Source organism: Pyxicephalus adspersus, chromosome 8 (assembly GCF_032062135.1).
Source record: "Pyxicephalus adspersus chromosome 8, UCB_Pads_2.0, whole genome shotgun sequence".
In the NCBI taxonomy this organism is placed as follows: domain Eukaryota; kingdom Metazoa; phylum Chordata; class Amphibia; order Anura; family Pyxicephalidae; genus Pyxicephalus; species Pyxicephalus adspersus.
Genome location: NC_092865.1, coordinates 43,508,153 through 43,535,430, shown reverse-complemented (window position 1 = coordinate 43,535,430; position 27,278 = coordinate 43,508,153). Strand labels below are relative to the sequence as shown.

The window sequence follows — 27,278 nt, the reverse complement described above, 5'->3', positions numbered from 1 at the left end:
TCACCTCCAAACCATAAACTCCACTGATATCCGTGACACTGCTCTCTCTTGGGTTTGCTTCCTAACTGTTTGACCACTCCTTTGAAGTTTCTTTCAATGTCAATTCCTCCTCTCCTACTCTACTCTACTCCCTGTTGGTGTTCCCAAAAGGTCAGTCTTTTGACCGGGTCTCTTTTCTCTGCACATCTCCTCACTTGGTAGTCTCATATCCTCCTTTGGTTTACAGTACCATCTGTAGGCTGATGACAATCTATTTGTCCACTCCTGACTTGTATCCCTCAGTCCTAGACAAGGTTTCATGTTGCCTGTTTGCAATCACATCATGGATGGCGGAGAGATTTCTGAAAGTTAACCTGGATAAAACAGAACTCATCACTCCCCCCCCATTTCAAATCTACCCCACAGATTTCTAACTGTTATTCGTTCCTCCTCTCAGGCACATTGTCTTGGCATCACCTACAATTATGCCCTCTCAATTACTCACATACAGTTAGTCCCCCGGGTTAAATACGCAATAGAGATTGTAGGTTTATTTGTTGAATTTGTATGCAAGTCAGAACAGTTACAATATTTTAATAAATGCAATTAGGACAGATGTTTGTATCAAAATATTAGGCAGTGAGGCGTCATCCTCTGCATATACTTTCAGACTAAATATACAACACAGCAAACAGGATTTTTAAGGCAGACACAAAAAATGAAAATTTAATTATAATAAAAATGTTCATAAAATGAATTGATCCATTTAAATAAGTCTCAAAAAGAAACGTTCTTCAATACTATAACCATAACCACCAATTACAACAGTACATAATTCTGTATCGATCTTCAACTGCCAACAATTATGTAAAAAAATGTATACATACATATATCTATGAGTACATTGCAGTAATTGTAATGAATTATGATTATTATGTTTATGCATTGTTTTAGCCATAGCTTTGCCTGATACTCCTGATGAAGTTATAGTGACGAAAAGTGTTGTGTGTGGGGACAATAATTATTGTCCTACCTATAATTAATGCATAAAGCCAATTTATTTTTGGCAAATGTTAAAGATCCACACAGCATTATTATATACTGTGTTGTAAATGGTGGTTATGAATATAATATTGGAAACAGTTCCAATGTGAGACCCTATTTAAATGGATTAGTTCATTTCATCAACATTTGTAATATGAATTGACATTTTTTGTGTCTACCTTAAAAATTTCATTTCCTGTGTTGTACAATTAGTAATGGTCCCAACACTGATCCCTGGGATATACTGCTAATAACCTTAGACCAGGGGTCAGCAACCTTTACTATCAAAAGAGCCATTTTGCCTCCTCTTCCACTAAAGAAAAATAGTCTGGAGCCGCAAAACATAACACAGTTTATAAACTTTTAAAAGTTTTAATATTTTTATAATTTTACCTGTTACAACAAGTGTGCATGTGTAGGCCTACTTTGAAATAAATTAAACACTGAACTATGCCCCTAGAAGCCTCCAGCTTCTACTGTATCATCCTGTTACATTAGAAGCTGGAGGGTAGATTTTTTTGATGGGCAGAGTTCTTTATGTTCTGATGATAGCCTAACAATTAAATTTTAGGGGGTGTTAGTCACACGTGTCCCCCACTTGCACCTACATTTTTGGTTTTGTACATCTCCCCATTCCAGAGGAATTGGGGTTCAAAGGAGGGGGATGTCATTGTACACACCCCGTGGTAGATTTATTTCACTGGTAGATTTTGTTCATTAGAACACCGGATAGGGAATCCCCCTCCTCCGCAGTGTCTTAGGAGGAACGGGATCCCCCATCAGAGATCTCCCCGCGGCAGCCGAAGGGAGCCACAACAAGGAGGCTGAAGAGCTGCATGCGGCTCCGGAGCCGCAGGTTGCAGACCCCTGCCTTAGACCATTAAGAATATGAAAAAAAAATAATTCTCTCTGGGGGTGGTCTTTGAGACAGTTTTTTATTCATTTACAGATTGAATTTTCTAAACCTCTAGACCTTAATTTGCATAATATTGGGGTACTGTGTCAAATGTTTTTGCAAAGTCTAAGTACACTATTATTAACTGCTACTTCATGGTCTGTTCACTTCCTCATAAATCTGTTTGACAACTTCGGTCTTTCTTGAATCCATGCTGACAATCACTTAATATATTGTACAGCTATCGGAACAAAAAGCATTCTAGTTTGGAAACCAGAAACATTTTAAGAGTCCTGATTTGGACCCCCAAGTTCAGGACGACAAACTGTTACTTCATAGTTTGAATGTCTTCAATAATATTCTACAATTTGGAAAAAATAAATAAATAATAAAATAAAGGAAAAACCATTGTGATTATGCAAAATGAATTTTGTTTACTTTTAATTGGATCCACAGTAAACTCCAAGGTATCACAAGCAATAATAGCACAACCAATAAAACAAAACATAAGGAAAGTAATTGGATGGCCCCTGCTCAAAAGACTGCATACCCTTTATTCTAAATACGATTTTTTGCCACCTTTACTATCAACAATGATGTGAAATCTTTTGTGAAAGTAGTGGATGTGGCCCTTGATTTGCTCTGGTGATAAAGCTGCTCATTCTTATTGGGGAGAAGATCCTCAAGGTCCCATAAATGTTTGGTAGGTAAAATTAATATGCTAATGAGACTGTGATAGCCAATCCAGCAACCTCAATTTCTTTCTGCTGTAGCCAAAACAAGTTAATGTGGTGGTGTGTTTTGGATCATTGTCATTCTGGAAAATCTAACTGCACAGCTGGAATATCTCCCATGCACTGCTGCCAAACTTTTAAATGCAAGTTGTCCACTAATATTTTTATTAAAATGCTGCATTCACCCTGCTGTCAAATTTCACATTCCCCCTAACAGCAGAGATCCATCTAAATGCTTCACAGTAAAGATGGAACAGTTTTTGTCACAGGTCGAAAACAATTTTTTGCATGGGCACTCAATCACTATAATGTTTTATAGTGACTATAATCACTATAAGTATGACAAATACTAGATGCCAGCAACTTTTCAATACTTCTAAGGTAGAAACATTCTGCCTTGTCTTCCCTATGCCTACGGTACCTAAGTTTTTAAAATGAGCAAGACTGGACAAGTCAAGTTATACAACAGATAGATGAGCAGCCCACACTTTTCACACCATCCCAAAGCTATGAACACCCATTTCTGCAACATATGCACACACTCAATGTCAAGATTTCCATGTTCTTGTATTCAAGTAGTTAGCATTTACACTGATCTAGGAACTGTACTGAGACATGGTATGTATAAGTCTGCAATAGTAATATTTGCCCACAAAGCACACTGAATAAAGTACCTCCAGCTGTGTGCATTGCCCTGACCCTTTGCCCCTAAGGATGTTTAAATACACTTACCTGTACAGTAGCAGCTGCAACTGGAGACCCCGAGGCTGGTGGTTGTCTGTGGTTTATTGGCTGTTTTGTTGCAACTACAGATCCACTCCCTGTTGCTACATGAGTCCTATTTGTAACGTTGACATTTTGACTTGTTCTGCTTATAGGAACATTCACTGAAGGGTTAGGGACTTTGGTCATAATAGGTACAGGTTGGTTAGGGTTACCTGGCTTAGGAGATGAATTAGATGGTTTTGGAGATTGACTTTGTAAATTTGGACTAGAAATTTTTGGAGAAGGGACTGGAGAATGAACAGGAGAAGGCATATTTGGGGAAGTACTTGCCTGCCTGACTGTAGTTGTGACTAACTTGGGTAAGGAATCTGGGATCTTCGGAGATGAAGAATGATTCTTCAGTGCTGAAATACCCGCTAAGCCCCTTCCAGATTGTATAGGACTGACTGTGGGGGAAGGACGTGCATTAGCAATAACACTTGGCACCTTATGAGGTGTAGTATTCTGAGAGACAGGATTACCTGAACTGGAAGAACTAGGAGAAGTAGTAAGCTTAAGTGAAGGAGCCACGGTAAAGGGAGACTTGAATGCGGGATTTGAACCTTGTGAAACAATATTTTTTGCAATTATATTAGTAGAGGTAGAAGAGGCACCACTTCGGGATGCTGGTGTATATGGACTACTACCTGGGGAAGGCGATGATGGAGGTCGGTAACCAACTGTTTTTTCAGGGGTTTTAATAGTTGGTGATGTGGAAGATATTTGGGGGCTGCTGGTCAAGCGTACAACTGGGTTAGTATGGGACCTGCTAATGGTAGCTTGCAAAGGTGTAACATAGTTTTGTTGAACAACTGATTGAACCTTAACAGTTTTCAAGGAAGGAGAATTCTGTACAAAAGATGATGAAGAAGAAATGTGGGCATGTGATGATGATAATAAAGGTGTTGAAGTTGAGGAAGAGGGAGTAGGAGAGCTAGTTGATTTGGCCTGGGAAGCAGATGAAGCCTTCGTCCTAGCAGGTGCAGAGCCTGAGGATACCTCAGATTGCAAAGACTTTTGCATTCCTTGTTGAAGCAGCTTAGCAGGTAATGTTTCCAGTGACACTTTGGGATTTTGAACTGAAGAACCAGCAATAAGCCCAGACACTACAGTTGAATGGGCTGGAGAAAAATCATGGTGTTTCTTTGGTACAGGGGCTGAGTGGCCTGCAATTAGGCTGGAGGTATGCTGAGGAGGATCAGCCTTTTTAGGACCACGTAATGGCAACTTGCTCATAATAGAAGCTAGTTTTTCCTCTCTCAAGGCAACCCGTGGGCGGGAGGTGGGTGTTTCTGTGTGAGAACTATATGGCACAGTAGTTCCATTGTTAAGCACAGCCAGTGCTTCTGAGACTGAGTCTAATGAAGGTGTTTTAAAGGAAAGACCTTCATCAAGGGAGTCATCCAGGCAGATGGTCTCAGAGGAAGTGCAGTTAGGGGTGTTTGGAACACCAGTGTGTGCAGCTGCATTCACAGAAGGTGTACGAGCAACAGCTGGAAAAGATGTCAAAGTCTTCTGCTCCTTTTTAGGACTGGATTCCTAAATTTACAAAGAAAATGTAAAAAAGAGGTTTGAATAAGCAAGTAGATATGAAATACATAAAATCAAATTAAAGAAAAATGTAAACTACCTTAACCTTGTGTTTTGTGGCCACAATGACCTTTTTCTTTGCTCTGAAAACCAAGTACAAAAAACAAAACGAAAATCAGAATAGATTAAGCTTAAGAGCCATACAGCTTTAACACATGAATGTGAAAATTTAAGACGGTAACCAAATATCACTGGATTAAAGTAAAGCAAAAATACTAGTGGAAATGAGAATGCATATCATAGTGTGCTAGTTTTGCGAACTGAGGGGCACACAGGTTACTAACAAATATGAAAAAGAAGAACACAGAAATTATTAAAAAAAAAAAAAAAATTCCATGCTGACAAGTTTCTTTTATAACACTAGAGATTAGAATTCTATGTACTCACGGAGCAGATGTAAGATGATTATGTACACTGCGGCTTTCCTTAAACAGCATTCTAAAGGAGAATTAAAAAAAAAAAAAAAAAAAATTACTTTTTTTTACAATAATCTAAATATACCCAGAGAATAAAATGTGTGTTACCTGGATTGCATCCAACCCTTCGGCCATAAAGGCTTTACTTCAGTTTCCATGAAGTTTTTTAGATAATCTTCTGCAGACTGAATTTTATTGGGCTCAAGCTCATAGCATCCCAGTTTAATCTTCACTAGGTTACAAAGCAGGGTCCTACAATATAGAAATATTAAAAATGTATATTTTATATCTATCTATCTCTCTATCTATCTATCTATATACACAGAGAGAGAGAGATTAGCACAAGAGAGCATGAGAAGATTAGCAAGAGGGAGATCGACAGAGATTAGCGAGAGAGAGGGCTGGGTCTTCACGGACTGACCGAATTTATATGCATTTTTACAGGCATTTTAAAGCTAAAAAATTCTTCTGTGTTCCGTTTTACCGCAATTTTATACATTTATAAGAGTTTTAATCTTAACCCCAGGAAATGAGTACAGGGGTACGTACATCAAGCCCCTAACTCATAATTCATTTCCTGAGAGGGTTAAAAATATATGTAAAAATTGAGACGAGACCAAGTATTTTTCTTATATGTATGTGGAACTTTTTTTTTTTTTTTTACAGGTTATCCTATAATGAATAGATGATTCCACGACCGCATTTATGACTTCAGCACAGATGTTGGACTCCTGACAGCATGGGATCTCTAGGCAAGTCTCCCCATTCACGTCTAATGCCGAATGGCCGAGAAAATGGAAATTTTTCAGCCAATCAAGGGAGAGGTCGTATGAGGCCATTGCTCCAAGAATCTACAGCGGAGCATTAGTACATATTTGTCACCCTTGCCAAAGCCCGCTAGAGTTTCTGGGGGCAGTCTGCACATACAGCTTGCTCCCATAGGACCTCAATGGAGAGGTTGTATAGGTACATGGCTCCATGCAGCCCTAGCGGAGCTAGGAATTCCACAGGGAAAAAACAAAAACACACACAGACCCACTAATCTCAGCCCACCTATTGAAGAGTCACAAAGTAGTCCAGGAAGGTGGATAATGTAGGTGTGTGGCATTAAACCAATGCAGGAAACTAGGTAAGCCTAGGCCCCCCCCCCCCATCCTTTGAGGGACAGCTACTGACATAACTATGGACTAAAGCGCTGCGTAGCATGTCAGTGTTATATAAATACTAACAAAAATAATAATATGCAGGAATACAAGGGTTACTTTACCAATATTATCATAGCAGTGTACAGGATTATACAAACTGCAGCAATATTTGGTAAACATGCAAGACAACACAATTACAAAGGAAAATATTGTATGTAAGATTGCATTAAAAATATATCCTTACTGATGAAACAACTTTGGAAAGGTAAGGCTGGGTCTACATGTACCATTTAAAAAACGCATATAAACGTTCCTATCACGTTTAGGCTGGGTCTACATGAATGATTTAAAGCTTAACTTTAAAACGCTAAAAAACTTTTATAAATGCCTATTACGCGTTTTACCGCGATTATACATAAGTGTTTATAAAGTTTTACTTTTAACCCTTTCAGGGAATGAGTACATGAGCACAGCCATGGGACTCCTCTTGACAGTGAGGGATCGCAGGGCACTAGGGGTTAGTGCTGAATGGCTGAGAAATGTAAAACCGCCAATCACAGAGCACTAGGGGTGAATGGAGAGCCTTGTCCTCATTTAACCCCTAGTGCCCTGCGATCCCTCACTGTCAGGAGGAGTCCCAGGGCTGTGCTCATGTCATAATTGCAGCCCAGGGAATCATCCTGTCATTGGGATAACCTGCAAAAAAAAAAAAGTTTAGTTATACAAAAACACAAATTTAATCAAATAATTTAACATTAAAGCCTCATCAAATTTTCTACACATATTTTAACACTTTCAGGGAATGAGTAAGGGGGTTTATGTACCTTGGGCCTTTTACTGCTTTTATCCTGCGTTGTAATTCTTTAATGCTGCAAGCAACGTTTACGATAAAGCTCAAAAACTTGCGTGAAGGAAACGTCCTGGTGTGGATTAGCCCATTGGGGACATCAAACATGGGCTTTAAAAGCCTCAGGTTAAAACGCTGGGAAACAGTCCGTGTAGACTAAGCCTAAGGCTTACTGAAGCAGTAAGAAAATAAAACTGAAGTCCAGACTAAAAATTATCCAGTGATTCGCCAATGCCACAGTGCAGTGGTTGGCAACTTTTTCTGTCTGGCAGACCACTAAGAAACCTCCCCCATAGTGATGTGATTGTGACATAATCCCGCCCACTCTCCCATCGCTTAGATAAGCCTGCGGTGGGAGAGTGGGCGGGTTATGTCCAGGGACACAACCTTAAAGGAGCTCACAATCTATTGGCTGAAATGATGATCCACTAAAACCTAGAGGATCTCTTCATAAACTGTATTTGCATCTACGGAATTCTCCGCCACCTCAGCTACATTAGTTTCTTGGGCCTTTACAGTGGCAAACGAGAATCACATTGTTATTTAACAGGTAAAAGATTTGGAGGACATAGAAAACCTGTACCCATTTCCTACCTCGTGGAATCCATAAACTATCATTATGAATGATGTTTCAACTGCGGATAAAGACACCGTTCGTAAAAGATAAGTTTTGGATTGCCTGTGTGTAATTTAACAATTTTTACAATTCATACAACAATTTAATATTGCACTGGGAGGGAACACACACCATACAGGGAGTGTAAAATACTATTGCATATATTGAACCTTTAGAAGACTTCTTCAAATTACAGCCCTAAAGCTCACCTTTTACCAGGGACCTAGCATATGGATGTGACCTAAAAACATCACATTCCTGTAGGTCAGCTATTCCTATGTTTAGAGGCAAATAATTAAAAAAATAGCAAAGGTTGACCTTTTGGTTGACCAGGCCAATGGCTATTATGTGTAGTAAATTAAGTTTAAGTCTATCATTCGCAGTTTGCAGACAGGACCATGCCCTTGATAGACTGTAATGGTAAGTTTGAGTAGGAAGGATTGCGGTTTGTGGCCAAAAACATTCCTAATAAAAGGTTTCCATCCAAGATGGAAAGGAGAATTCAAATGCGACTCAAGAGGACAAGGACTCTACAGCCAGGGGAACCGAGAAAGGACACTGCCTGTCTGACATGGGACCACTTTAAAGCTTCAACAAAGACTCAAGATCAAGTACTTAGTTTCCACTGCAATCGCTTAAAACACGAGTCATGTCCACCGAGGAAATCATAAAAAATTATTACTGAAGCCAAGTAACTTTTAGTGTGTTCCTTTGTATACATTGCTAGAGTTCACTTGTTACAAAGGGTTAGATAGTGTGAAAATGTGTGTATGTATGTATAGTTTTGATCTCTGTATGTTTTAGTGTGTCTTCTTGTAACTGAATAGTTTGTTAGTTTACCAAGCAAAACATTGCTTTGCATTATTCCAAGCTTGGTGATAGGCAATAAAACCAACCTGATCTGTGGAAACTATCACAGGTAAATAGGTGCCCAAACAGGTGGCTAAGATTCTAGTAAAAACGTCAGGTCACAGTTAAGAAAAGCAACTGACCGAGTACTAGTGAGCTTCCAGGTTTTGGAAGACAGATATAGGAATGTATCATAATGGGTCAAAATGGGTCAGAAAATGCTTTGAGTCTCTAACAACAATTGGTGTGGACTAAGCAGTTCTCCTGTTACCCTGACAGGCTGAGAGGGAGTTGGCTTTCTCACCACTATCAAAGTTTTGTATTTGGAACACACAAACAAAAGAGTTTGTCTAAAGGAGGCTGAGTCCACTAGGCATCTATAAGGCCAAAAACATTCCAACAAGCAATGAGACATGAGGTGGGGGGAGGAAGGCAAATCGCACCAATGATTGACAGAAGATCAAGATGGGTGTTAGTTCCCAATTACCTACACTTATGACAAAAAGGCGATGAACCACTAGGGAAAAGGACTAGAATAATATCTTCGATATTATTTGGGAGCTTAGATATTGCATAGCACCACCTCCACTCTGGTCATTCAGCCTTTGGAAAATGGAACACACTGCTTCAGGGTCCCCTAGAGAAAAATCATGCCAGACCTAGGGTGCCTCGCCTTTTGATTTAATTTTGCAACTCAAATAGAGAAGTGTAACTATCAGAACTTTTTGAAAACCATGTGACATTTATAGTAAATTTAGTACATAGGAACATCATGCTCATGCTCAAAATACTGTCCTGTATATTCCTACGCAAAGATTGTTGCAATAACCTGCACTTGGATTTTGAAATGACTGGATATTATTAGCCTTGTTTACATATTCAATGTTACAGTGATCTACTGGCTTCAAAGTACCATGTAATATCATCACTAAAGCACAAAATTACCTAAGAGTGTCATCCCAGTAAAATTTTTTCCTTGGTCCCATGACCCGCTTTCCCGGCTTTTCCTCATCATCTTCCTCAGAAGGGTTACGGTCACGCTCATCATCACCTTGATGTCTAAAAGTATGTCACAGGGCAACAGCAAATTCAAATAGATTTAAAAACAAGAAAAAAAACACACTAAAATACAATTTAAGGTACACTTATTTACATATTCATGATGAAAAGAGTCATTAATATGCCTGCATTAAATCTAAGGTTAACAATGTTTTTTTTTTTTTTTTTTTTGCCCGCTGCCTACAACATAATGTATTTTCTAATACATCCAAATAGTAAAGAAAGGATCTATTGGGTATTTTGTATATCAAAATTTACATTCATATGGTATACCTCGTGCCTTTTTTCTTTGCATATGCAAGGAAACCTTGCTACTCGTTTTAAACTGACCCTAGCCCGCATCCGACAAACTTCTTTATACTTTAGTTCCTGCTACTCAACAGGAGGTTGTTTAAGCCAGTGACTGTTAAGCAGGAAAAAGGATATATTGTTGGGCACAAAAAGACTAGGCAAATCCAGACAACCTTTCCTACTTTGTGGATGAGACAAGACTCCACCAAGATCAAATCTGCTGTTTATAACATTTAAAAAAACTCTTGGAGCAAAGACTACACCCCTGGCTTTGAAGCTAGCCGGAATACTGAATGCTTTAGAAATTGAGAGCTTTTAAGAAGATGCTCTGATCTAGTTGTCTAGCGATTACAATTTCCTGCTCGTCAAAAGTTGCTGAGATTATTCTGTTCTTCCATCTTTCCTGATTGCAATACTTCACCTTCCAAGAACTAATTTTTGCTGCCTAACATTTCTCACCCCTTGACAGATGCCATTCTAAAAAGATAGCGAAGGTTATTCATTTGATTTGTCAGTATTTTTTTTTGTTGTAATTGATGAACAATTTATGGTAGTTAAAAATATAAAATATGAGGTGCTTGTTAATTAGGAAATTAGAGAAAGGCAGTACTTGTTGGAAGAACAAAAAAGTGAGAGAAGGATTTGAAACTGACAGGAAAACCATACATGACAGATGAGAAACAGCACAAGGAAATAGCAAAGCTTGTAGCACTGATGTAGGAAACTAAGGGATAAAGTTAGAAAAGGAATATTTACAGGCACTATATAATTAGTTTTTGGCAAAAGGCATACCAATACAAAACCAGGCTCCAAGCATAATATAATCAAGCAACTGAATATGAATGCAAGATAATCTGACACTTGTGCAATTTTTATATTTCAGAATCAGAGCTGCTACTGGTACACAATCTCTTAAAAATTACAAGCAGTGTTCAATTCGGCTTCAAACCAGCTTCTTGTTGGAGGTCATGGAAAATAAAGATTGCAAATGTTGCAAAGTAAAAGTTCAAAAATCACTAAAAAACATAAAAACAAAAACATAACTTACTTTGTACTTTTGGTCTGATGTGCTTGACAGTCCTCTTGGTACCTGTTTAGCTGTCCAGGCATTACACTACCGATAGCTACTTTTAGTCTCTGCAATGGGTCTTTCAATCGGTCATCCTAGAAAAATCAGAACACACTAGCAAGACATAATATGTATATAAAGAAAATGCTACCACGTAAACTGAAGTACCTATTTGTAGGATTCAAGTAAAAACTTCAAGCTCAAGTATAAACTTTGAGCACAAACATGGTGGCCACCACTAACATTTAAAAAGTAAATCATTTTAATTTGGGTGGGAAGAACCTGTAGGTGGGTGGGCAAAAAATGACAACTTTAGGGTTCTCCGTAGTTGCAATAGGTATCTAGTAACCCCTATAATTCGGTCAGCTTTCTACCACCCCTGTACTATATAATTATGCCCCTGTTGTCCTGTACCCTGTATTGTGACCTTTCAGGAACCACGCTGAAAAAACAGATGGGTGCTTCCTGAAAAGTTCTGGGTGGTGCTCTCAGCTTAAAGGGGCTGAGGTGAACACTGCACATAAAACCAAAATAGTTGTATGTGGATATTTGGTTATGTGTGTATTATCTAGTATATAATGGGTGGCCATACAGCTGTGCATCATGTCTGTTCAGGAGAAATCCAATCCTTTCGACACAGCAAGGAGCATTAAGATGGGACCCCTACATTTTTATCTGTCACACATCTATAAGTCTCATACTAGAGGTTACCCTGTCTGCTTCTCTTTGAATCAGAACTTTCCCAGAACAGGGAAGTGGAGGAAACCGAAAATGTAAATGTAAGGGACACATGTTTTTCAACCCCAATATCTTGAAATTCTTTAAAGAAATGTTGGTTACTAGTAGCTTTCCCGTGTACCCTGAAAATTTCAAGTTATTATGAACAGCGTTATAGAAGATAAGAAGAAACCTATAGCGGGTTAGCGGTTAAGCTGCAGAATATGACAAGCAGCCTTTACAGACACACAGCTTTGATATTGTGCTGCTGATGACCTCATTACAGTGGCTGTCCTGCCCCCATCTGCTAACACATCACTTAAAGCATTGACACATTTTTAACATTAAAAAAAAAAAAAGGTAATTTGTCTTTTTATATAATATAGTGTTTCCTGTAGTGTAATGTGCACTAAACATTACTTGATATACTACACTGTTTACATTATTACACTGCCACTAGGGATTATACTATTAAAACATGGAACACTAATTTGGATCAAAACACAATGGGAAATGGATAGTTGTAGCATAATAAAAAGAAAAAATATATATAACAAAGGTAAACTTTGACCTACTAACAGTACAGACAATAAAACAGTATAAGGAATGGGTAAAACACGGACACTTTCTTGCCCCGGCCATGGAGATAAAAAACAAACAAAAAAAACAATTCTGGGGAGAACACTCGTGTGGATATAGATAGATCGTCTGGTAATATTTTATTGAATGCTTAAGATTTAAAACATTTTAATGTACTTAAATTGGTTTAACATGTGATATGACTACCAGTAATTTTCCCACAACTTAACCAACGTTGAGTGCAGTACAAAGTAAACCCCTGTGTTAACAGTCTATATCCTTTAGAAGTTGGTTTGCTGTTCCCTTATAGGTTTATAAAAATGCAAAACTCAAAAGAAGCACTTTAACTGCATGTCAGATTCACCTGCCTGTAGATTCTGAAAGAGATCAAAAGTATCTAAAACCGTTGAAACAAGACCTAACAATGATCTTCAAAATCTGCTCTGCCAAAACCATCAACAGTATTTTAATGCATAAGAGATAATGAAACGCTGCAGTAAATTGTAATCTTATGGCTCATCAAGACATTTAATGACAGCACAGATGCCTGAAGGCTACATGCTAAAATTACCTACACAAAAAGGAAATAAAAGTTTTAATTACTGTGCAAGATAAGCGATTATGAAACTACAAAAAATTTTTTTGGGCAGTATAGCCAAATGGTTGACTTTCTATAGTGGTTATCTTTCTTCTCTATGAATAAATGGTAAAGGAACTACTTAGGCAAGTGACTGGTTGGGTCTGGATGGAACACACAAGAATATCAGAGAGATAACAAGCGTGGCCGGGGGGGGGGGAGAAGATTGATAAAAAAACTGCCAAGGATATTTCTCTGGGAAAGTTGTATGGGCACCAACAGCAGGTTCCCTAGAAAAGTGTGCAACACATAGGCAGTGAGCAGAGGACTGATGGACAGGTATGCAAAGTGTGGTGCAGTGAGCAAAGAGTTAACAGAGAAGCTGTAGAAGTTGTAGGCAGTAAGCAAACAGCAAACGGTTCAAGGCAAAGTTCCAGGGAAAGATGAGCAAGATGTGGACACTAATCTTAGGTATTGTACCCTTGGCAGTCTATATTGCTTCCTTGCGGTTGTCTGCCATCATAAGGCAATTGGCATTCCTGAGAGCAACTGTGTTCTTTGTGGCAGATTATGCGGAGGGTGAGAGAAAGGGCAGATCTAGCTTTTCTCGCAGTTCCTGGATTGTAATTTCACAATAACTATAAAACGTACATATGCAGTTAAAACATAAAATAGGAATACACTGCTAGACCCAAAAAAATAACAAATAATACCTGTATGCTAAGGTGGAGTTTTTTCAGACGCTTCATTAGAGTATCCCTGGTGCATGGAACAAAGGCTTCAATATAACCATATACTCCATTCTTGCTGGATGGACTCAGTTCCTGTAGCTGTAACTCTATGCTATCAAAAAAAAAAAAAAAAAAAAAAAATGATGACTAAATAACTAGATTTCTGTAAATTAAAAAAAATTGTAACTGCTAGAATCATGTGATTAGCAAAATAAAAATTAGATGGTAGTGTCCTAATATAATGTTACTGGTAAAACATTTTCCTACATTTATAACACAGTAATTGGCAATACATAGCTCACTTCGTCAAGCTCCACAAATTAAAATATCTTTAAATAATGAATGCTCTAATCAATGCAAAAGATTTGGACTTTAAATACAACATATTTAAATTAACCAGTTACCTGGTAAATTGTTAGAAAATATAAAGAACTATAAAGAACTAACATCTGTGGGAGAACTTCCATTTAGAATTAATTTATCCTCAATGAATGCATGCTATTTGGGCCCTCTGCTTTAAACCTAATGCAAAGATTAACAGTTGTTTTTATTATTGTACAAACACAACCTTGCCTAAGTAATTTGACTCTAAAATGTTTCACCCATTAAAATCGTAAATTAAACCTTGTTTAGGGTGGAAAACTTCAGCAAAGTTACCTTTTGAACAATAAATCCACTGGTATTTACTGCATTGTGTTTTTTATTTAAACATCATACCAGTTATCTGTTTGTTTCTTGGAACTGGAGACCAGATGAAAATAATCCAAAATTACCAGATCAATAAGTTCACTGCCTGTGGCTGAAGAGGCAGTCAGGCTTCAGGTCACAAAATTAGTGAAGTTGTTTATTTTTACAAAAATACATCCAAATTATATACACAAAACACAATATAAATACATATTCACGGATAAGCCAAGATAATAAAGCACTGACAGGTGAAGTAAATACATCATATTATTTCCTTACAATGGTAATTCCCATGGTATGGGATAAATTAGAAGCAAATGAGCAGTTCATGGTCTTAAAAGCATGAAAAATGTAAGGATAAGTGTAAAGGAACAGAGTGACCTTAACAAGGGTCAAACCCTGATGTCAAGAGTTTAGGGACTCTTTTAAATGAAAACAAGCCTGGACCCTAGGGATTAAATTTTAATCGGAAAAAAAAAATTTCAAGACACCCGATACAGTCACAGATCTTGACATTTTTAGGACACAATGGCCGCACGAAAACAGTGGGTAATACAAAGTCAAGTTTGTTTTTCCATGCAGATTTAAAATGTGTTTAGTTTTTCTATAGCACATCTAATGTTTGTGATTCATGCAATTATAAACTTCAAAATATTCGGTACAATTATCCTAAGATCACAAGATCCAACCACAACTATCTGTATGTTTAGGTTACAAACATCATTAACTGCAAATAATTTAAGTTCATATCATGCCTAGAAATTGTATTATTCATCCAGATATTTTTTTTTGTGGTTTCTTCAAGGAAAGCACATCATTCATTTACAGATCTTCAGAAGATATACATATTGTACTTAAGTTGCACACTTGACTAGGATAAATCTTGGGCTACACATGTCATCTGTACTATAGCTGTTCCAAGGACTGCTTGACTGGCTAAAATTGGTGAAGGCGGCAATGCCACAAATGAGACCACCTAAATGACTGTCATTGGATAGAATGACAAAGAAGAAAAATAGCAAAAATAGCAAAGCAGAACTTTGCGCAAAACAAACAAAATAATCTCCCCTCGCAGGGGTGATGACAGCAATACAAAAGTCTTTTAAATCAAAATAACCACCTCCTGGCTACTAAAGAAAAACATCTGAATCTGACATCCTAACCTGTGCTTCTCCTTTCAGACGCAGGCAGACTGGCTCACACATTCCCAGCCTCTGCTGCCTAGTACCAGGCGTGCGATATAGGCTTGTAAGCCTCTGGAAATGTGGGACCCAAATGTAGGACCCAAAAGTGGGAATCTGCCCCACCCTACTCTTTCAGATTCAAAGTAAAACCAGTCCCAGTGCAGAAATTGTAAACAATCAGCAGCAAAAGCCAGAGCTTTCCTGAAAACAAAAAAACTCTGATTTTAGCTCAGTAATAAAACCTGAGAAACAGGTCCATCCAAGTATTTTCCCAGTAACAGATGCCCTCTATGTCCTCATGTTACACTTGCTACAGAACACCAAATCATAACTTGACAACTTTCCTTACTGAGGACAGCTCGTTGTCCTATAGCCATAACATCAAGGGACTTTTCACCTGTCTGTTGTTGGAAAGGATCTTTCACAATTTTTTCCTAAGGAAAAACGACTGCACAATGCATTACCGAGTGCTCTAAATACAGCACCGTTCTGCTCTATGGAGAGGGGAGGGGGAGAACAATGGCGTGGCACCTTGCTGCGCTCTCTCTCCTCTACTTTCATCACTATTGTTCCTCGTCCACCTGGATCTACCAGGACAATAGACAATGAGCGATGTACACATGCCAGATTCACCTTCGATATCAGCCCTGAGGCAATCAGACAAGAATCATCTGACTTGTGTATGTAGCCTAAGTCTCCTGCATATAAGTAAGGAATTTAGAATCTGCTTGATTCATATCAGAAAGTGGGTCACGACAAGTTTTGCACTCCCATCTAGAGTTATTTCCAGAATCTCTGCATGGTAAGGTATGAGCAAGGAGACACCGTTTTTAACAGGACACTGGTAATTGACGTCACTAGTGCTTTAGTCAAAAATACATACAAGCACACAGTACACTAAAAGCTTGACTGTAAAAAAAAAAAAAATCTTGAAAAAAAGTTTGTGGTCCGAGATTAATGTTTACTGTTGCTTTAGGTAGCTCTAATAAAGAAGGGAAAACTCGCCATTAAAAGTTGCATTTTATTTTTTTTAAGTGGTCTATAAAATAGGTTTAAAGGTTTACTTTAATAACAATAATAATCCTACTGTGGTTTCAGCCTGGTATTCACTGACTATTGTATTTGTTACATTCCTGTTGATTTTTGCTAGTTGGTACAGTCTTAGCTAGACACTCCCTGTTTTCTCCCTTTAGATTCTGTTTTGTAAGTCAGCCATCTTATAGACAGGGCTACGCAAACCAGTGTTTTGTTGCACTTCAAAAAATACCTATAAGACTGAAATGCTTTTAATGTATCACACTTACTGTAAGAAAAATCACATTGAATTAGTCTACTGCAGCGTTTTTCAACCAGAGCAGTTTGTACCTCTCAGCCAAAAAAGTCACTGGTATCGGTTAAACTGACTTATCTGTAAAGGTGGTATTTTCCCACTGTTGATATAGAAATTAAACTAGTAGTTCCCTGAAATCTAGAAAGTTCTATTAAGGTGTTTCATGTTAAAAATGTCAAGAAACACTGGTCTACTGTGTCTTTCTGTAGACTTTACTGGCTGTTGAGAATGCTAGTATATTCATTCTGAAGACGCAATGCAAACTACCAATTTATTTTTCACATTATTCTGATCATCTTTTAGTCATATTAAAATTAAACACATATTAATGGTACCTATCTATTTTCAGAAGCTGCATCTTTACCTGTGCAATGGGTTAATATGTAGCCTGTTTTTGGTATGTGCAGCTCATATGAATGGTAACCGCTCATAACATGAGAATATGCTAGACATTTTGAGGATTCTAATGCAACACAACGTCTGGCAACCCCTGCATCTAAGAGAAAAAATAGGCCTACAGAGCTGAGTGTATGAAGAATGCGCTGCTAAGGCTGTTGTACCAGATACCTTAGGACACATTTCAGAGGTTTTGTAAGTCTATGCTTTGAGTCAGAACTGTTAAGCAATCGGCACCCTCGTTATACTAGGAGAATGGTTATTGTTTTGGCTAATTAGTGTTAGTTACACCATCAAAATTGTGTGCTACCACGCAACAGGAAAAAAAAAAAAAAAAAAAAAAAGTAACCCCAGGGGAAAAAAAATTACCAGCAGGAACCTTGATAAAATTAAAGGCAAAAATAAAAAAAAAAAAAAAAAAAAAAAGGCAGTAACCCCAGTATCATCAAGAGCTGGTTCTATTAAAAGCCCATCAGTTTAGGAATACCCATAAATGATGACCCTAGAAATATCTCTGCCATTTGTGAAGTGGTAACCATTTTATTAAATGGTTTTACAAATCCCACCTCCCCCTCAGCAAACACACAAACAATAGGGGATGACAGACACATGCGCATGCACAAACACACACACCTTGAAAAAGACAGCAAACACATAAAAAAAGCATTGTTAAGGAAATTACATTTTCAAACTTGACTGCTAATAAGTGCGTTCATAGCTTCTTTTATGTCAAGAGTTAACTTCCACCGACAAATTACTTTTATTGAGGGAGTGAGAAGCATATACAAGAGTCTTTTGTGCATGTGTCACAGAGTAACTTTGTTCAAACACTAACAAACCTAAGCATATACACAGAAGAGGTAAACTGCAGCCTTGTTGGGGTTCTTCAGTGTCATTACAGAGGCTAATCCTTTCTGGTGTAAAACAATTGCCAGATTTTTATAAGTTGAAATATATCTAATGAGAGGCACCAAAACATCTAGAAGGCACCATGTCCTACAACACAGAACATAATAAAAACATTGGTCAAAGTTTGACAAACCAATTTTCTTAAGAAAAAGGTAAGATTAGAAAATTTAGCTATTACAATTTCACAGACATTCAATTTGCAATATGGTGTAATAAGGGGAGTTGCAAATTGTTTTCCTCCAAGGCCAAGGAGTAACCCCTTGTCCTATGCAATGACCCTGACGTTAATAATTGTTTATCTCTCATCATACCCAAGCTCCACCGTTGCTTTTACTTGCCCTTTTCTGTACTCTCTACAAAAAGGATATTGTGGAAATGTAAACTGGTATAAAGATGTTAAACAGTAATGGTCCCACCACTGAACCATAGGGAACACCACTAACCACCTTAGACCATTCCGAGTATGAATAATTAGCTCTACTCTCTGCATGCAGTGTTTAGGTCAGTTCTGAAACCATTTACAGAATGAACTAAACCTATAGATCCTAACTTGCATATTTACCATCTGTGGGGTAATGTATCAAATGCTTTAGCAAAGTCCAAGTATACTGTATGAAGTAGAATAAAACACTTGATACCATATTCAAGAGATATTTGGCATCATATATCTCAGCATTCCCTGGGAAAGGGATTAAAAGGCCTGAATAGGGCCCAATAATTGTGTCACCTGCAGAATTACAGCTCTTTATTTGGGATCCAGCCCCAGAATGTCCCGGAATGAAGGGATTGGCCAGCCTCTCCATCCCTTTCCCAGGAATTGAGGATGGATATGAAGCACCTGGCCACAGATTATGAAAAGTGGACCAGCTCTTTGAAACTGGCTTGTCTACCAGACAAACTGTTGGGAGAACTCCCCCCAGTTTACAGGCTCCACACAGCTTTCTTCTTGAGCCACACCTGGCCTCAGGCTGCCATTCCCCCTCTCAAAGACTTGGTCTGCTGACATCTATGCTATACAACCCCTACTGTGCTTCCCCAACAACTTTAATTACTGGAGTTTGATTTATTAACCTATCCCAAACTAGGGGACATCCATTAGACAATTTAAGATCTCCAATGAGACCTAATAGGAATTAACTGTATAAGAGTAGGAGCTGTGAGAATGTAAGTTAAGCAAGAAATAGCAAGAAGAAACATGGAGTCAAGGGAGGCGTTAGCAGGAAGTATATAGATAAGGAATAAAGCACGAAAAACGGAACTAAAGAAAAAAAAATAAAATATCACACTTACCTTTTATGTTGCTGATCCCTCGAAGGCGCTGAGCTTTCCTTGATCTGGTCCGGCGGCGTCCTGGAATTCTTCTTGGTCTCGGCACAGAGGAAGTGCCAGGCATGGCCATCTCTTATATTCTTTTTCGGTCTTCTTGAAACATCACCTGATCTCGCACTCCGTAGGTGCGAGATCAGGTGGCGTAACCTGTTGTAAAGGGCAAAAAATAGCCGATCCCACTGTGCATGCGTGACATTGGCATCCCTTTCTCCTTAGTAAAAGAAAATGCCCCTTCTGGATCATGCGCAGAAAGAGCAGCCAAGAGCACAGTGCCTCCTGGGATAAACTATGTCATGCATCCCGGGAGTCTCTCTGCTCCCATTCAGTCAGGGGAGATGCTGCACCCTTTTAAAAAATATATATTATATAAAACAAATATGATTTTTACATTCATATAATTGCTCCTGGGGTACCTGATCCCATAATAAAAAGTAGCTATATCATATTCCATAATGTACTTGTGTATATGTCTATATTTACTGTATTAAACAGTATTGTAGGTGCAGGGGTTATGTACTTACAACCATTATTTTTCTGTTACTTTTATTCTTTGTTGATTTGAGTTCCTAAACATATATCTGACAATACTGCTGTGTATTTTATGTTTCTAACTTGTATCTTAATTAAACTGTTTGAGTGACTTGGTATTAGTTGTTTATGAACCTTAATTTGTGGGATATATATGTGCATGGATATGGTTATATAATATTCATATTTAGCTAGATATTATTCATATTCAATCATAATGGCGACCACCAAGGGGCACAAATTGAGTTCATTCAAACAGCTTCTATATTTGTTCATATACAAAGTAGAGTTAGGTGAATAGAGGTCGAGTCAACCATTCAGACAAGTTGGAAACCACAGTAATATTATTTTATTCTGCATGAGTAGCGGAAGGAGACCATATATCCATGTATGCTTTGCTACATATTTGCTACTTGCAATATGCTACATATATATCCCAAAAGAGTGTTGTTGATGTAATTCCCGGTTTAAATTAGCAAGGAAGGGTGCGCTTGGGAGTATTAATTGAGATATTTTCTAATTAGGAACTGTTAAAATTGGCTGTAAAACAGTACATTTCAATTGCCGTTTTTCTATTTCCTTTTCTCAACCAGTAAAGAGAAATTTGGGTTCAGAGAAGGTAAGCGTCCAGCTTTTTGTAACAGGCACCCCCAACAGCCATTCAGTCCATCGCCTGCAAGCATCTGCAGATTTGACTCCATGAGACAGTGAGCGGTGCTGAGGGTCTGTCCTGAGTCAGGGTTTCATGGCTTTCGGAAGGGGCAACAGCGCCACAACCTTACTGCCAACCTGAACACAGCCTTAAAAGTTTTGTGAGCAGAAAATTTATATTTGAGGCACCACAGAGCACAGACAATTGGCAGTATCCTAATGCCCATTGCCAAGGAAGTGGCCCCTGGGGGTCCTCAATATGCAAACTCAATGCAAACACATCCATATATTAAGCTCAACAGTGCCACTATACAACACATCCAGCAATATCTGCCTACACACTCCAAGTGTGTCCACTCCAGAATGTTGATCAAATAGGGAACAGGTAAGGGGATTTCGGGGGGGTGGAGGATAAAATTGCTAAGACAACACATTTTATGTACATGGTCAACTTAAAGCCAACATGTTTCAATCGAGCAAAAGTGTGCCCTGTCAGAAAAAAATCAAGACATTTCTTTCTATGCATAAAGAGAAGAAAATATTGCAAGAGATTTTTTTAAACAAAAATTAACCAGCAATATAGTATACATACTCTAATAATATGTTGTTCATTTCTTGAGTAAAAAACTTTTTTCTACCTTCTTCATCAAACATTTTTGCTGCCTGTGTGGAAAACATAAATTAATTAAACTGATGGCTTCAAAAAAACATGTAGTCTAAATTATTAATTTACATACCATTCGCAGATCATCAATACGTTTTTCTAACCGTGTTGGTAACCCTTCAGGAAGAGGGGGTATGAGCTTCTGTATTTGTAAATGTGACTGATTTGCTAATTGCCCATTACCATTTTCTCCGAGATCAGATGCTATAGGACTGTCATTGGATGGAGAGTCCAAAAGTTTATCAAAATCAATGTCACCTAGCATTTGAAGTGCACTCTCTGCTTCCTGCAAAAGTTCCCGTTCACTGCCACCAGCAAAGATAGCAAGAACAGGGTCACTACCAAGTGTGAGGTCAGAAAAATCATTTGCAATAGGAGCAGAATTGGGTTTAGCTGGAAGATTGCAAACGGCAGGAGACTGTTGCTTTTGTTTGGATTCATTTTTCCGCATTGCATCTTTTTCTCTCTGAAATTTACGAATCATAGCAGCAAGGGACAAAGAATCTTTGTAAAGCTTTTTCTTCTTTTTGTCAGGCTTGTGAGCATTAAAGGCCACTACCCTATAAAATTAAAAAAGACAAATGAAGATGTAAAATAGAAAGTCACCCTTTTATAAATTAATTCTGTAATTGTTATAAATCTATGTGCAAACTGAACAAATATTCACATTCCTTAAATAAAATCCAATAAAATACTAGAGTATGAATTATATAAAAAGAGTGATGAAAACATTTAATGCAAATTTATCATGTTCAACAGCCTAGTAGTGTTCTCGAACACCAAGTACCCACAATAATGCGCAGAGCTTACTGTAGTCATGCACCCAAAGACACCTTTGCACCTTGCACCTTTTTTATCCTGTTGGATGCATTTACAGTATTCCCTACATTTAGCATGGGTTTAAAAATCTAGAATGCCTCCGCCAAAGGACAACCCTATCTAGTGCCTAACAACCACATTTTAACACCTGAACTGTACATCAGGGCATGGTCAATCCTCCCTTATATAGAGAGGATTTTAAAGAGGTTTCATGGCATGTATATTTCTCCCCATCATTAGGCTTTTCACATGGGATTAAGCCACTCCTCTCCATGTCTAAAATGTGATTTTGTACTACATGTTCTGGGATTGTTTTGGAGGTCAGAACCCTCCACATGGTGACGCATGGGGTGGAAGTATCATACTTTCGGTTTCATTTCTTCAGCTGTATCTGGTGCTTTAGTAAGGGTGGAGGGAATTATGAACAGTTGCAAATAACAGTCATTTTAGCCCCAAATTTTCAGGCGTCTGCTAGAAAGCTAAAAAGCAATTTCACATTTCATGTGACAATGCCCCCAAAATTACAGTTTTGGAATGGCCCAGCCAGAGCCCAGAACTAAATGCAATAAAAAATCTCTTGGGTGACCTGAAGGCTGTGCACAGGTGATGCCCTCCCAATCTGACTGGAATGCTTTTGCAAGGATAAGTGGGCAAATATTGTAAAGTTAAGAGGTTCCATGCTGATAAACTTCTATCCAAGAACAGTGAATGCTGCAATTAAATCAAAAAGTACTTCAACAAAATACTAGTTTAAGCGTGTGCATACTTATGCAACCAGCCTATAGTACATTTTTTAGATTTTGTATATTTTTGTTTTTAAATTGAATTGGGGGAAAATGAGGTGGGAACATTTTTTGGAATTTGTGGTTTTATTTTTTGTACATCACAAAAACATGACATTTAAACAGGGGTCTGTACACTTTTTATATCCACTACAGCTTTTTGGACATTTAAATTAAATATATAAAAAAAATACAATAAAAGTGGTGAAAAGTTGTGTTTTGTCTTAAACACACACAGAGGTGCTTCAGGTTTGGTAAGACAAGTTCACTTTCAACATTTCTCTAAGCACTTATCAGTAAGATTGGCCAAAGTGGACCAGATTGTTTTGAGGTGCTTTATATACACAGTTGGAAAAAAATAGCAAAAACAGCAAACTTCCAGGCTTGATCAAACTATACTTTTGATCGAATTTAGCCTTATAACAGGGTAAAGGCTCTTAGGACATTATGGTAGGCTGTATTCATGCTGTATTAGCTGGACAACCAAAGAATTGCAAATGTTTGGATATGCATTTACTGTTTACATATACTAAAATTATACATACCCCATGGGTTTCTGAACTTTCAACTTTTGTGACGGCTTTTCTTTTTCTGATAATTCTTCTTTTCTTTTGCGTTTCTTAATAGACCGATCATCTTTTAAATTAGATACCTTGGATTATATAAAAACAGTTTTGTCAAAATCCTAATAGCAGACTTGCAAATAAACAATTCAGGGAGGGGAAAGTTTCTCACCTTAGAGGATCTCTGCTTGCTTTCAGTAAAATCTTCATTTTCAGAATCAGATGCTTGTCGGAACTGTAGCGTTCCTGTGTTGATATAAAAACCTCCATACTTTGTATTTAGTGAGGCTGGGACTAACTCGTCATACTGGAAATAAAAACACAAAATGTTTGAGGAGCTGCATTTATTTATACTAATTCAAATCAACAGAAAAAAAATGAGGCCTAAAATAATATTGTACAAATTGTTAATAGAAAGACAAACACGTGAAGCCAGCCAAGTCAAGGATACACTGGCCCTGGATTTATTAGTTCTCCAAGGCTGGAGAGAATACGCTTTCATCAGTGAAGCTGGGTTATACAGAAAAGCTGGAATGGATTTCCTAAAAGTCATTAGCTAATTGTTAGTAAATGTTTTCAATTCTGGACCAGATCCATTCCAGGTTTGCTGGATCACGCAGCTTCACTGGTGAAAGTGTATTCCCTCCAGCCTTGGAGAACATTAATAAACCAGGGTCATAGATAAATCTCAAATACAATGTAAATGGTGTAATCAAAGTATTCAACATATCATTTTCCTGGATATGCAGACTTGCTGCTCTAAAATGCAGATTGGATATTAATAATTCTTTAATTTATATTACATTTCAACCAAAAAAAAAAAAAAAAACAGCATTTTTTGTGTTAATTGCAGAATGTCTTTGTATCACACATATTGCAAGTCCTTAATATTTTGCCTTCCTCATCCAGGCAGTAAACAGGAAGTGGTATGTCCAACTAGCTGACGCTTCTCAGTAGCATGCCCCCTTAAATGGTTTTCAGTCACATGCTGCTGCTTTACATCTGTTACCACACTTCTGCATTGGGGTTTAATAGGTACATTACCACTTTGGTTATAAAGAGCATGGTTACTGCATTATCACAATGTGAGGAACACACATCTGTTCTTGCTAATGTAAGAGAATATTTGTCAACATGCAACTAGGCTTATTGTTCATTAAAAAAAAAAAAAAAAAAATAGGAACTTTACCTGTAAAACTAAAAAAGGTTGCTGACAATGTCTACTTTGTGGAAGAGTTGAAATTTCTATATTAGGATTAGGTTTTACACCATAGTTTGTAAAGCCTTTTTATCTTTGAAGCCATGCCACTTTGAAACAAAATTCGTGTGAAAGAAGTGCATTGGCCTGAAACAAGGTCTGCCCTTGCTGGATTTTTCAATCAAAGGTAATGATATTTCCAATTCCATGAGTTGGAAGACATAAGCCAGCATGATTTCCAAAATGATCAGGTAGTCCATTTGAATATTATTAGCAAGTGTGTAATATGCCGACGCTATATAAAGTCTATTGTCATATCACTAGCTATCCCTCAAAGGGGCTCACAATCTAATGTCTTAGTCATATACCATTATCGTAGTCTAAGGACAATTTTTGAGGGAAAGTCGATTAACCTAACTGCATGTTTTTTTAAGATGTGGGAGGAAAACCCACACAGACACAGGGAGAGCACACAAACTCCTGGCAAATAGTGACCTAGTGCTACAAAGGCAAGTAGGAGGATACTTTAGTTATTCACCCAGATCTAATATCTTCTTGTACTATAATAACCCCATTCAACAGTATCAAGGTCTTTAAAAATTCTGCTTCTAACAGGGCAGAACCTACGGGACATCTTTTGGAGGATTGTTTCATCTATCCCAGTCAGACTTGAAATCCTTTTGGCTTCTGGTTTCACCATTTGGTTGCTGCTTCCTGTTTATTGGCACTCATCGCCCTTCTGTGCTTCTTTCCTATGTGAACCTGCTTTGACGCTTGGAAAGTGATACTAGAATTTGATTTTATGCTGTATCATATTTACTAGTCTCATTTGGCCTCATCCTGAAGAAGTGGTGTTACACCACGAAGCGCGTCGATGATACACTTGCACCTCGTGAGACTTGCTATAATGTTTCAACTATGTATTTATGTTGATACTTTTTAATATGATGTACCAATAGAAAAGAAGTAAAGAAGTATGTTCCTACAACAACTCTGCTTGCCCCATCCTATGCAAGTTATGTAAAACCAGACCAGATGATGCATGACTTATGCTATTCCCTTGCAGGATTCAACATGAGAATACTGTGTAAACCAAAGACCAGATATGTTCTAGAAAAAAAGACACAAGATGCAAAAGGGGACACGATTTGCAAACATTGTAAAACCAAAGCCAAAAAGTGAAAAATATGTATTAGTATACACAATTGGCAGAATTTTTTTTTAATTTTAGCATGATTACTAAATCAATAAGATATTGGAATCTGAAGCCAATCTTAAGTAAAATGTGCTTTTCACTGTCCCTTACCAACCAATTTTACAAACCTTGATTGGTTGTGAAGCTAATAGATGCGTTGGTAAAACTTGATCGAGGTATTGGATTATGTTCTGTGCTCTTTGTTCTGAATTTATTGCAATCAATGGACAAAAATGCATGCAAAGAGACTTGCTATGTTTATTTTACACTCAGCAAACTTGAGTATTATGAATGGAAATGCAGGTTCAAAAGGTTGCCATGTACACGGCAGGCACACTCCTTTTGGCTAGTACCAGCTAACCGCAATTTCTCTTTCTCTAACCAGTATTACCCAAAAGCCAATAAAGTTACTACAACCCAACAGGGGAATAAAGGTTTGTGCGTCATAGGCTAAAATGAAAAAAAAGCAACACTAGTATCAGAGGCATAAATATATAGTTACGTACAGAGATTTCCCAAGAGACTGAATTTTGAGTTACCCAAATTATACCACTGAGTGCAGCTATTTTTCTATGCCTCCTGTTAGATTTACGAAATAATGTGTGTGACTTAAACATGCTATATGTCGGACTTAATTTCATTTTAGAATGCTGTAAAAGAACTGCTGCACTTACTGCTTCCGAGTTATCAATAAAGGGATCAGTTTCATCATAACCATAGCCAATGTCTATGAGATCCTGCATGCGATCTTTACGATGGCGATGACTTTTTCCTCCCTGTCATGAAAAATAAATTAGAGAAAAAGTAAAAATATGTATAAAAAGTATTAACAGTTAAGTAACACACTGCTCAAGTAGGGGTTTCCTAAGTGCTATATATTTTCTGAAAGCAGACACTAAATAGGATAACAGTATTCTTGATTCTGTATGCCTGAACTCCAGAAGAAAAAAAAAAAAGAAAAAAAACAAAAAAAAAAAAAGAAGGTCAGGGTCAGACAAAGATAAAGAGCTAGTTCACATGATCTAGTTTATGCCAACTTGGAAGACTTACATTTTTCAAGAACAGCAATATGGGACTTTTTCCAGGTACAACTACTAAAAATATACCGTATTTTCCGGCGTACAAGACGACTTTTTAACC

The 27,278-nt window shown here is 37.7% G+C and overlaps 1 protein-coding gene across 2 annotated transcripts in view; it reads right to left on the bottom strand.

Annotated features, from left to right (window-relative positions):
- Positions 1-27,278, bottom strand: part of UBN2 (ubinuclein 2) — a 64,088-nt gene that overhangs the window by 28,061 nt on the left and 8,749 nt on the right. Inside the window, exons 3-14 of one of the 2 annotated variants that reach the window (XM_072420232.1) lie at positions 26,813-26,914; positions 23,918-24,052; positions 23,728-23,834; positions 21,655-22,141; positions 21,510-21,580; positions 13,886-14,015; positions 11,279-11,394; positions 9,826-9,939; positions 5,532-5,675; positions 5,395-5,445; positions 5,048-5,090; positions 3,385-4,956 (exon numbers count right to left, since the gene is read on the bottom strand). In XM_072420232.1, coding sequence (XP_072276333.1) covers positions 3,385-4,956; positions 5,048-5,090; positions 5,395-5,445; positions 5,532-5,675; positions 9,826-9,939; positions 11,279-11,394; positions 13,886-14,015; positions 21,510-21,580; positions 21,655-22,141; positions 23,728-23,834; positions 23,918-24,052; positions 26,813-26,914 — 3,072 coding nt within the window. The remainder of the gene's footprint in view (positions 1-3,384; positions 4,957-5,047; positions 5,091-5,394; positions 5,446-5,531; positions 5,676-9,825; positions 9,940-11,278; positions 11,395-13,885; positions 14,016-21,509; positions 21,581-21,654; positions 22,142-23,727; positions 23,835-23,917; positions 24,053-26,812; positions 26,915-27,278) is intronic. The other variant, XM_072420233.1, reaches the window with a different exon arrangement.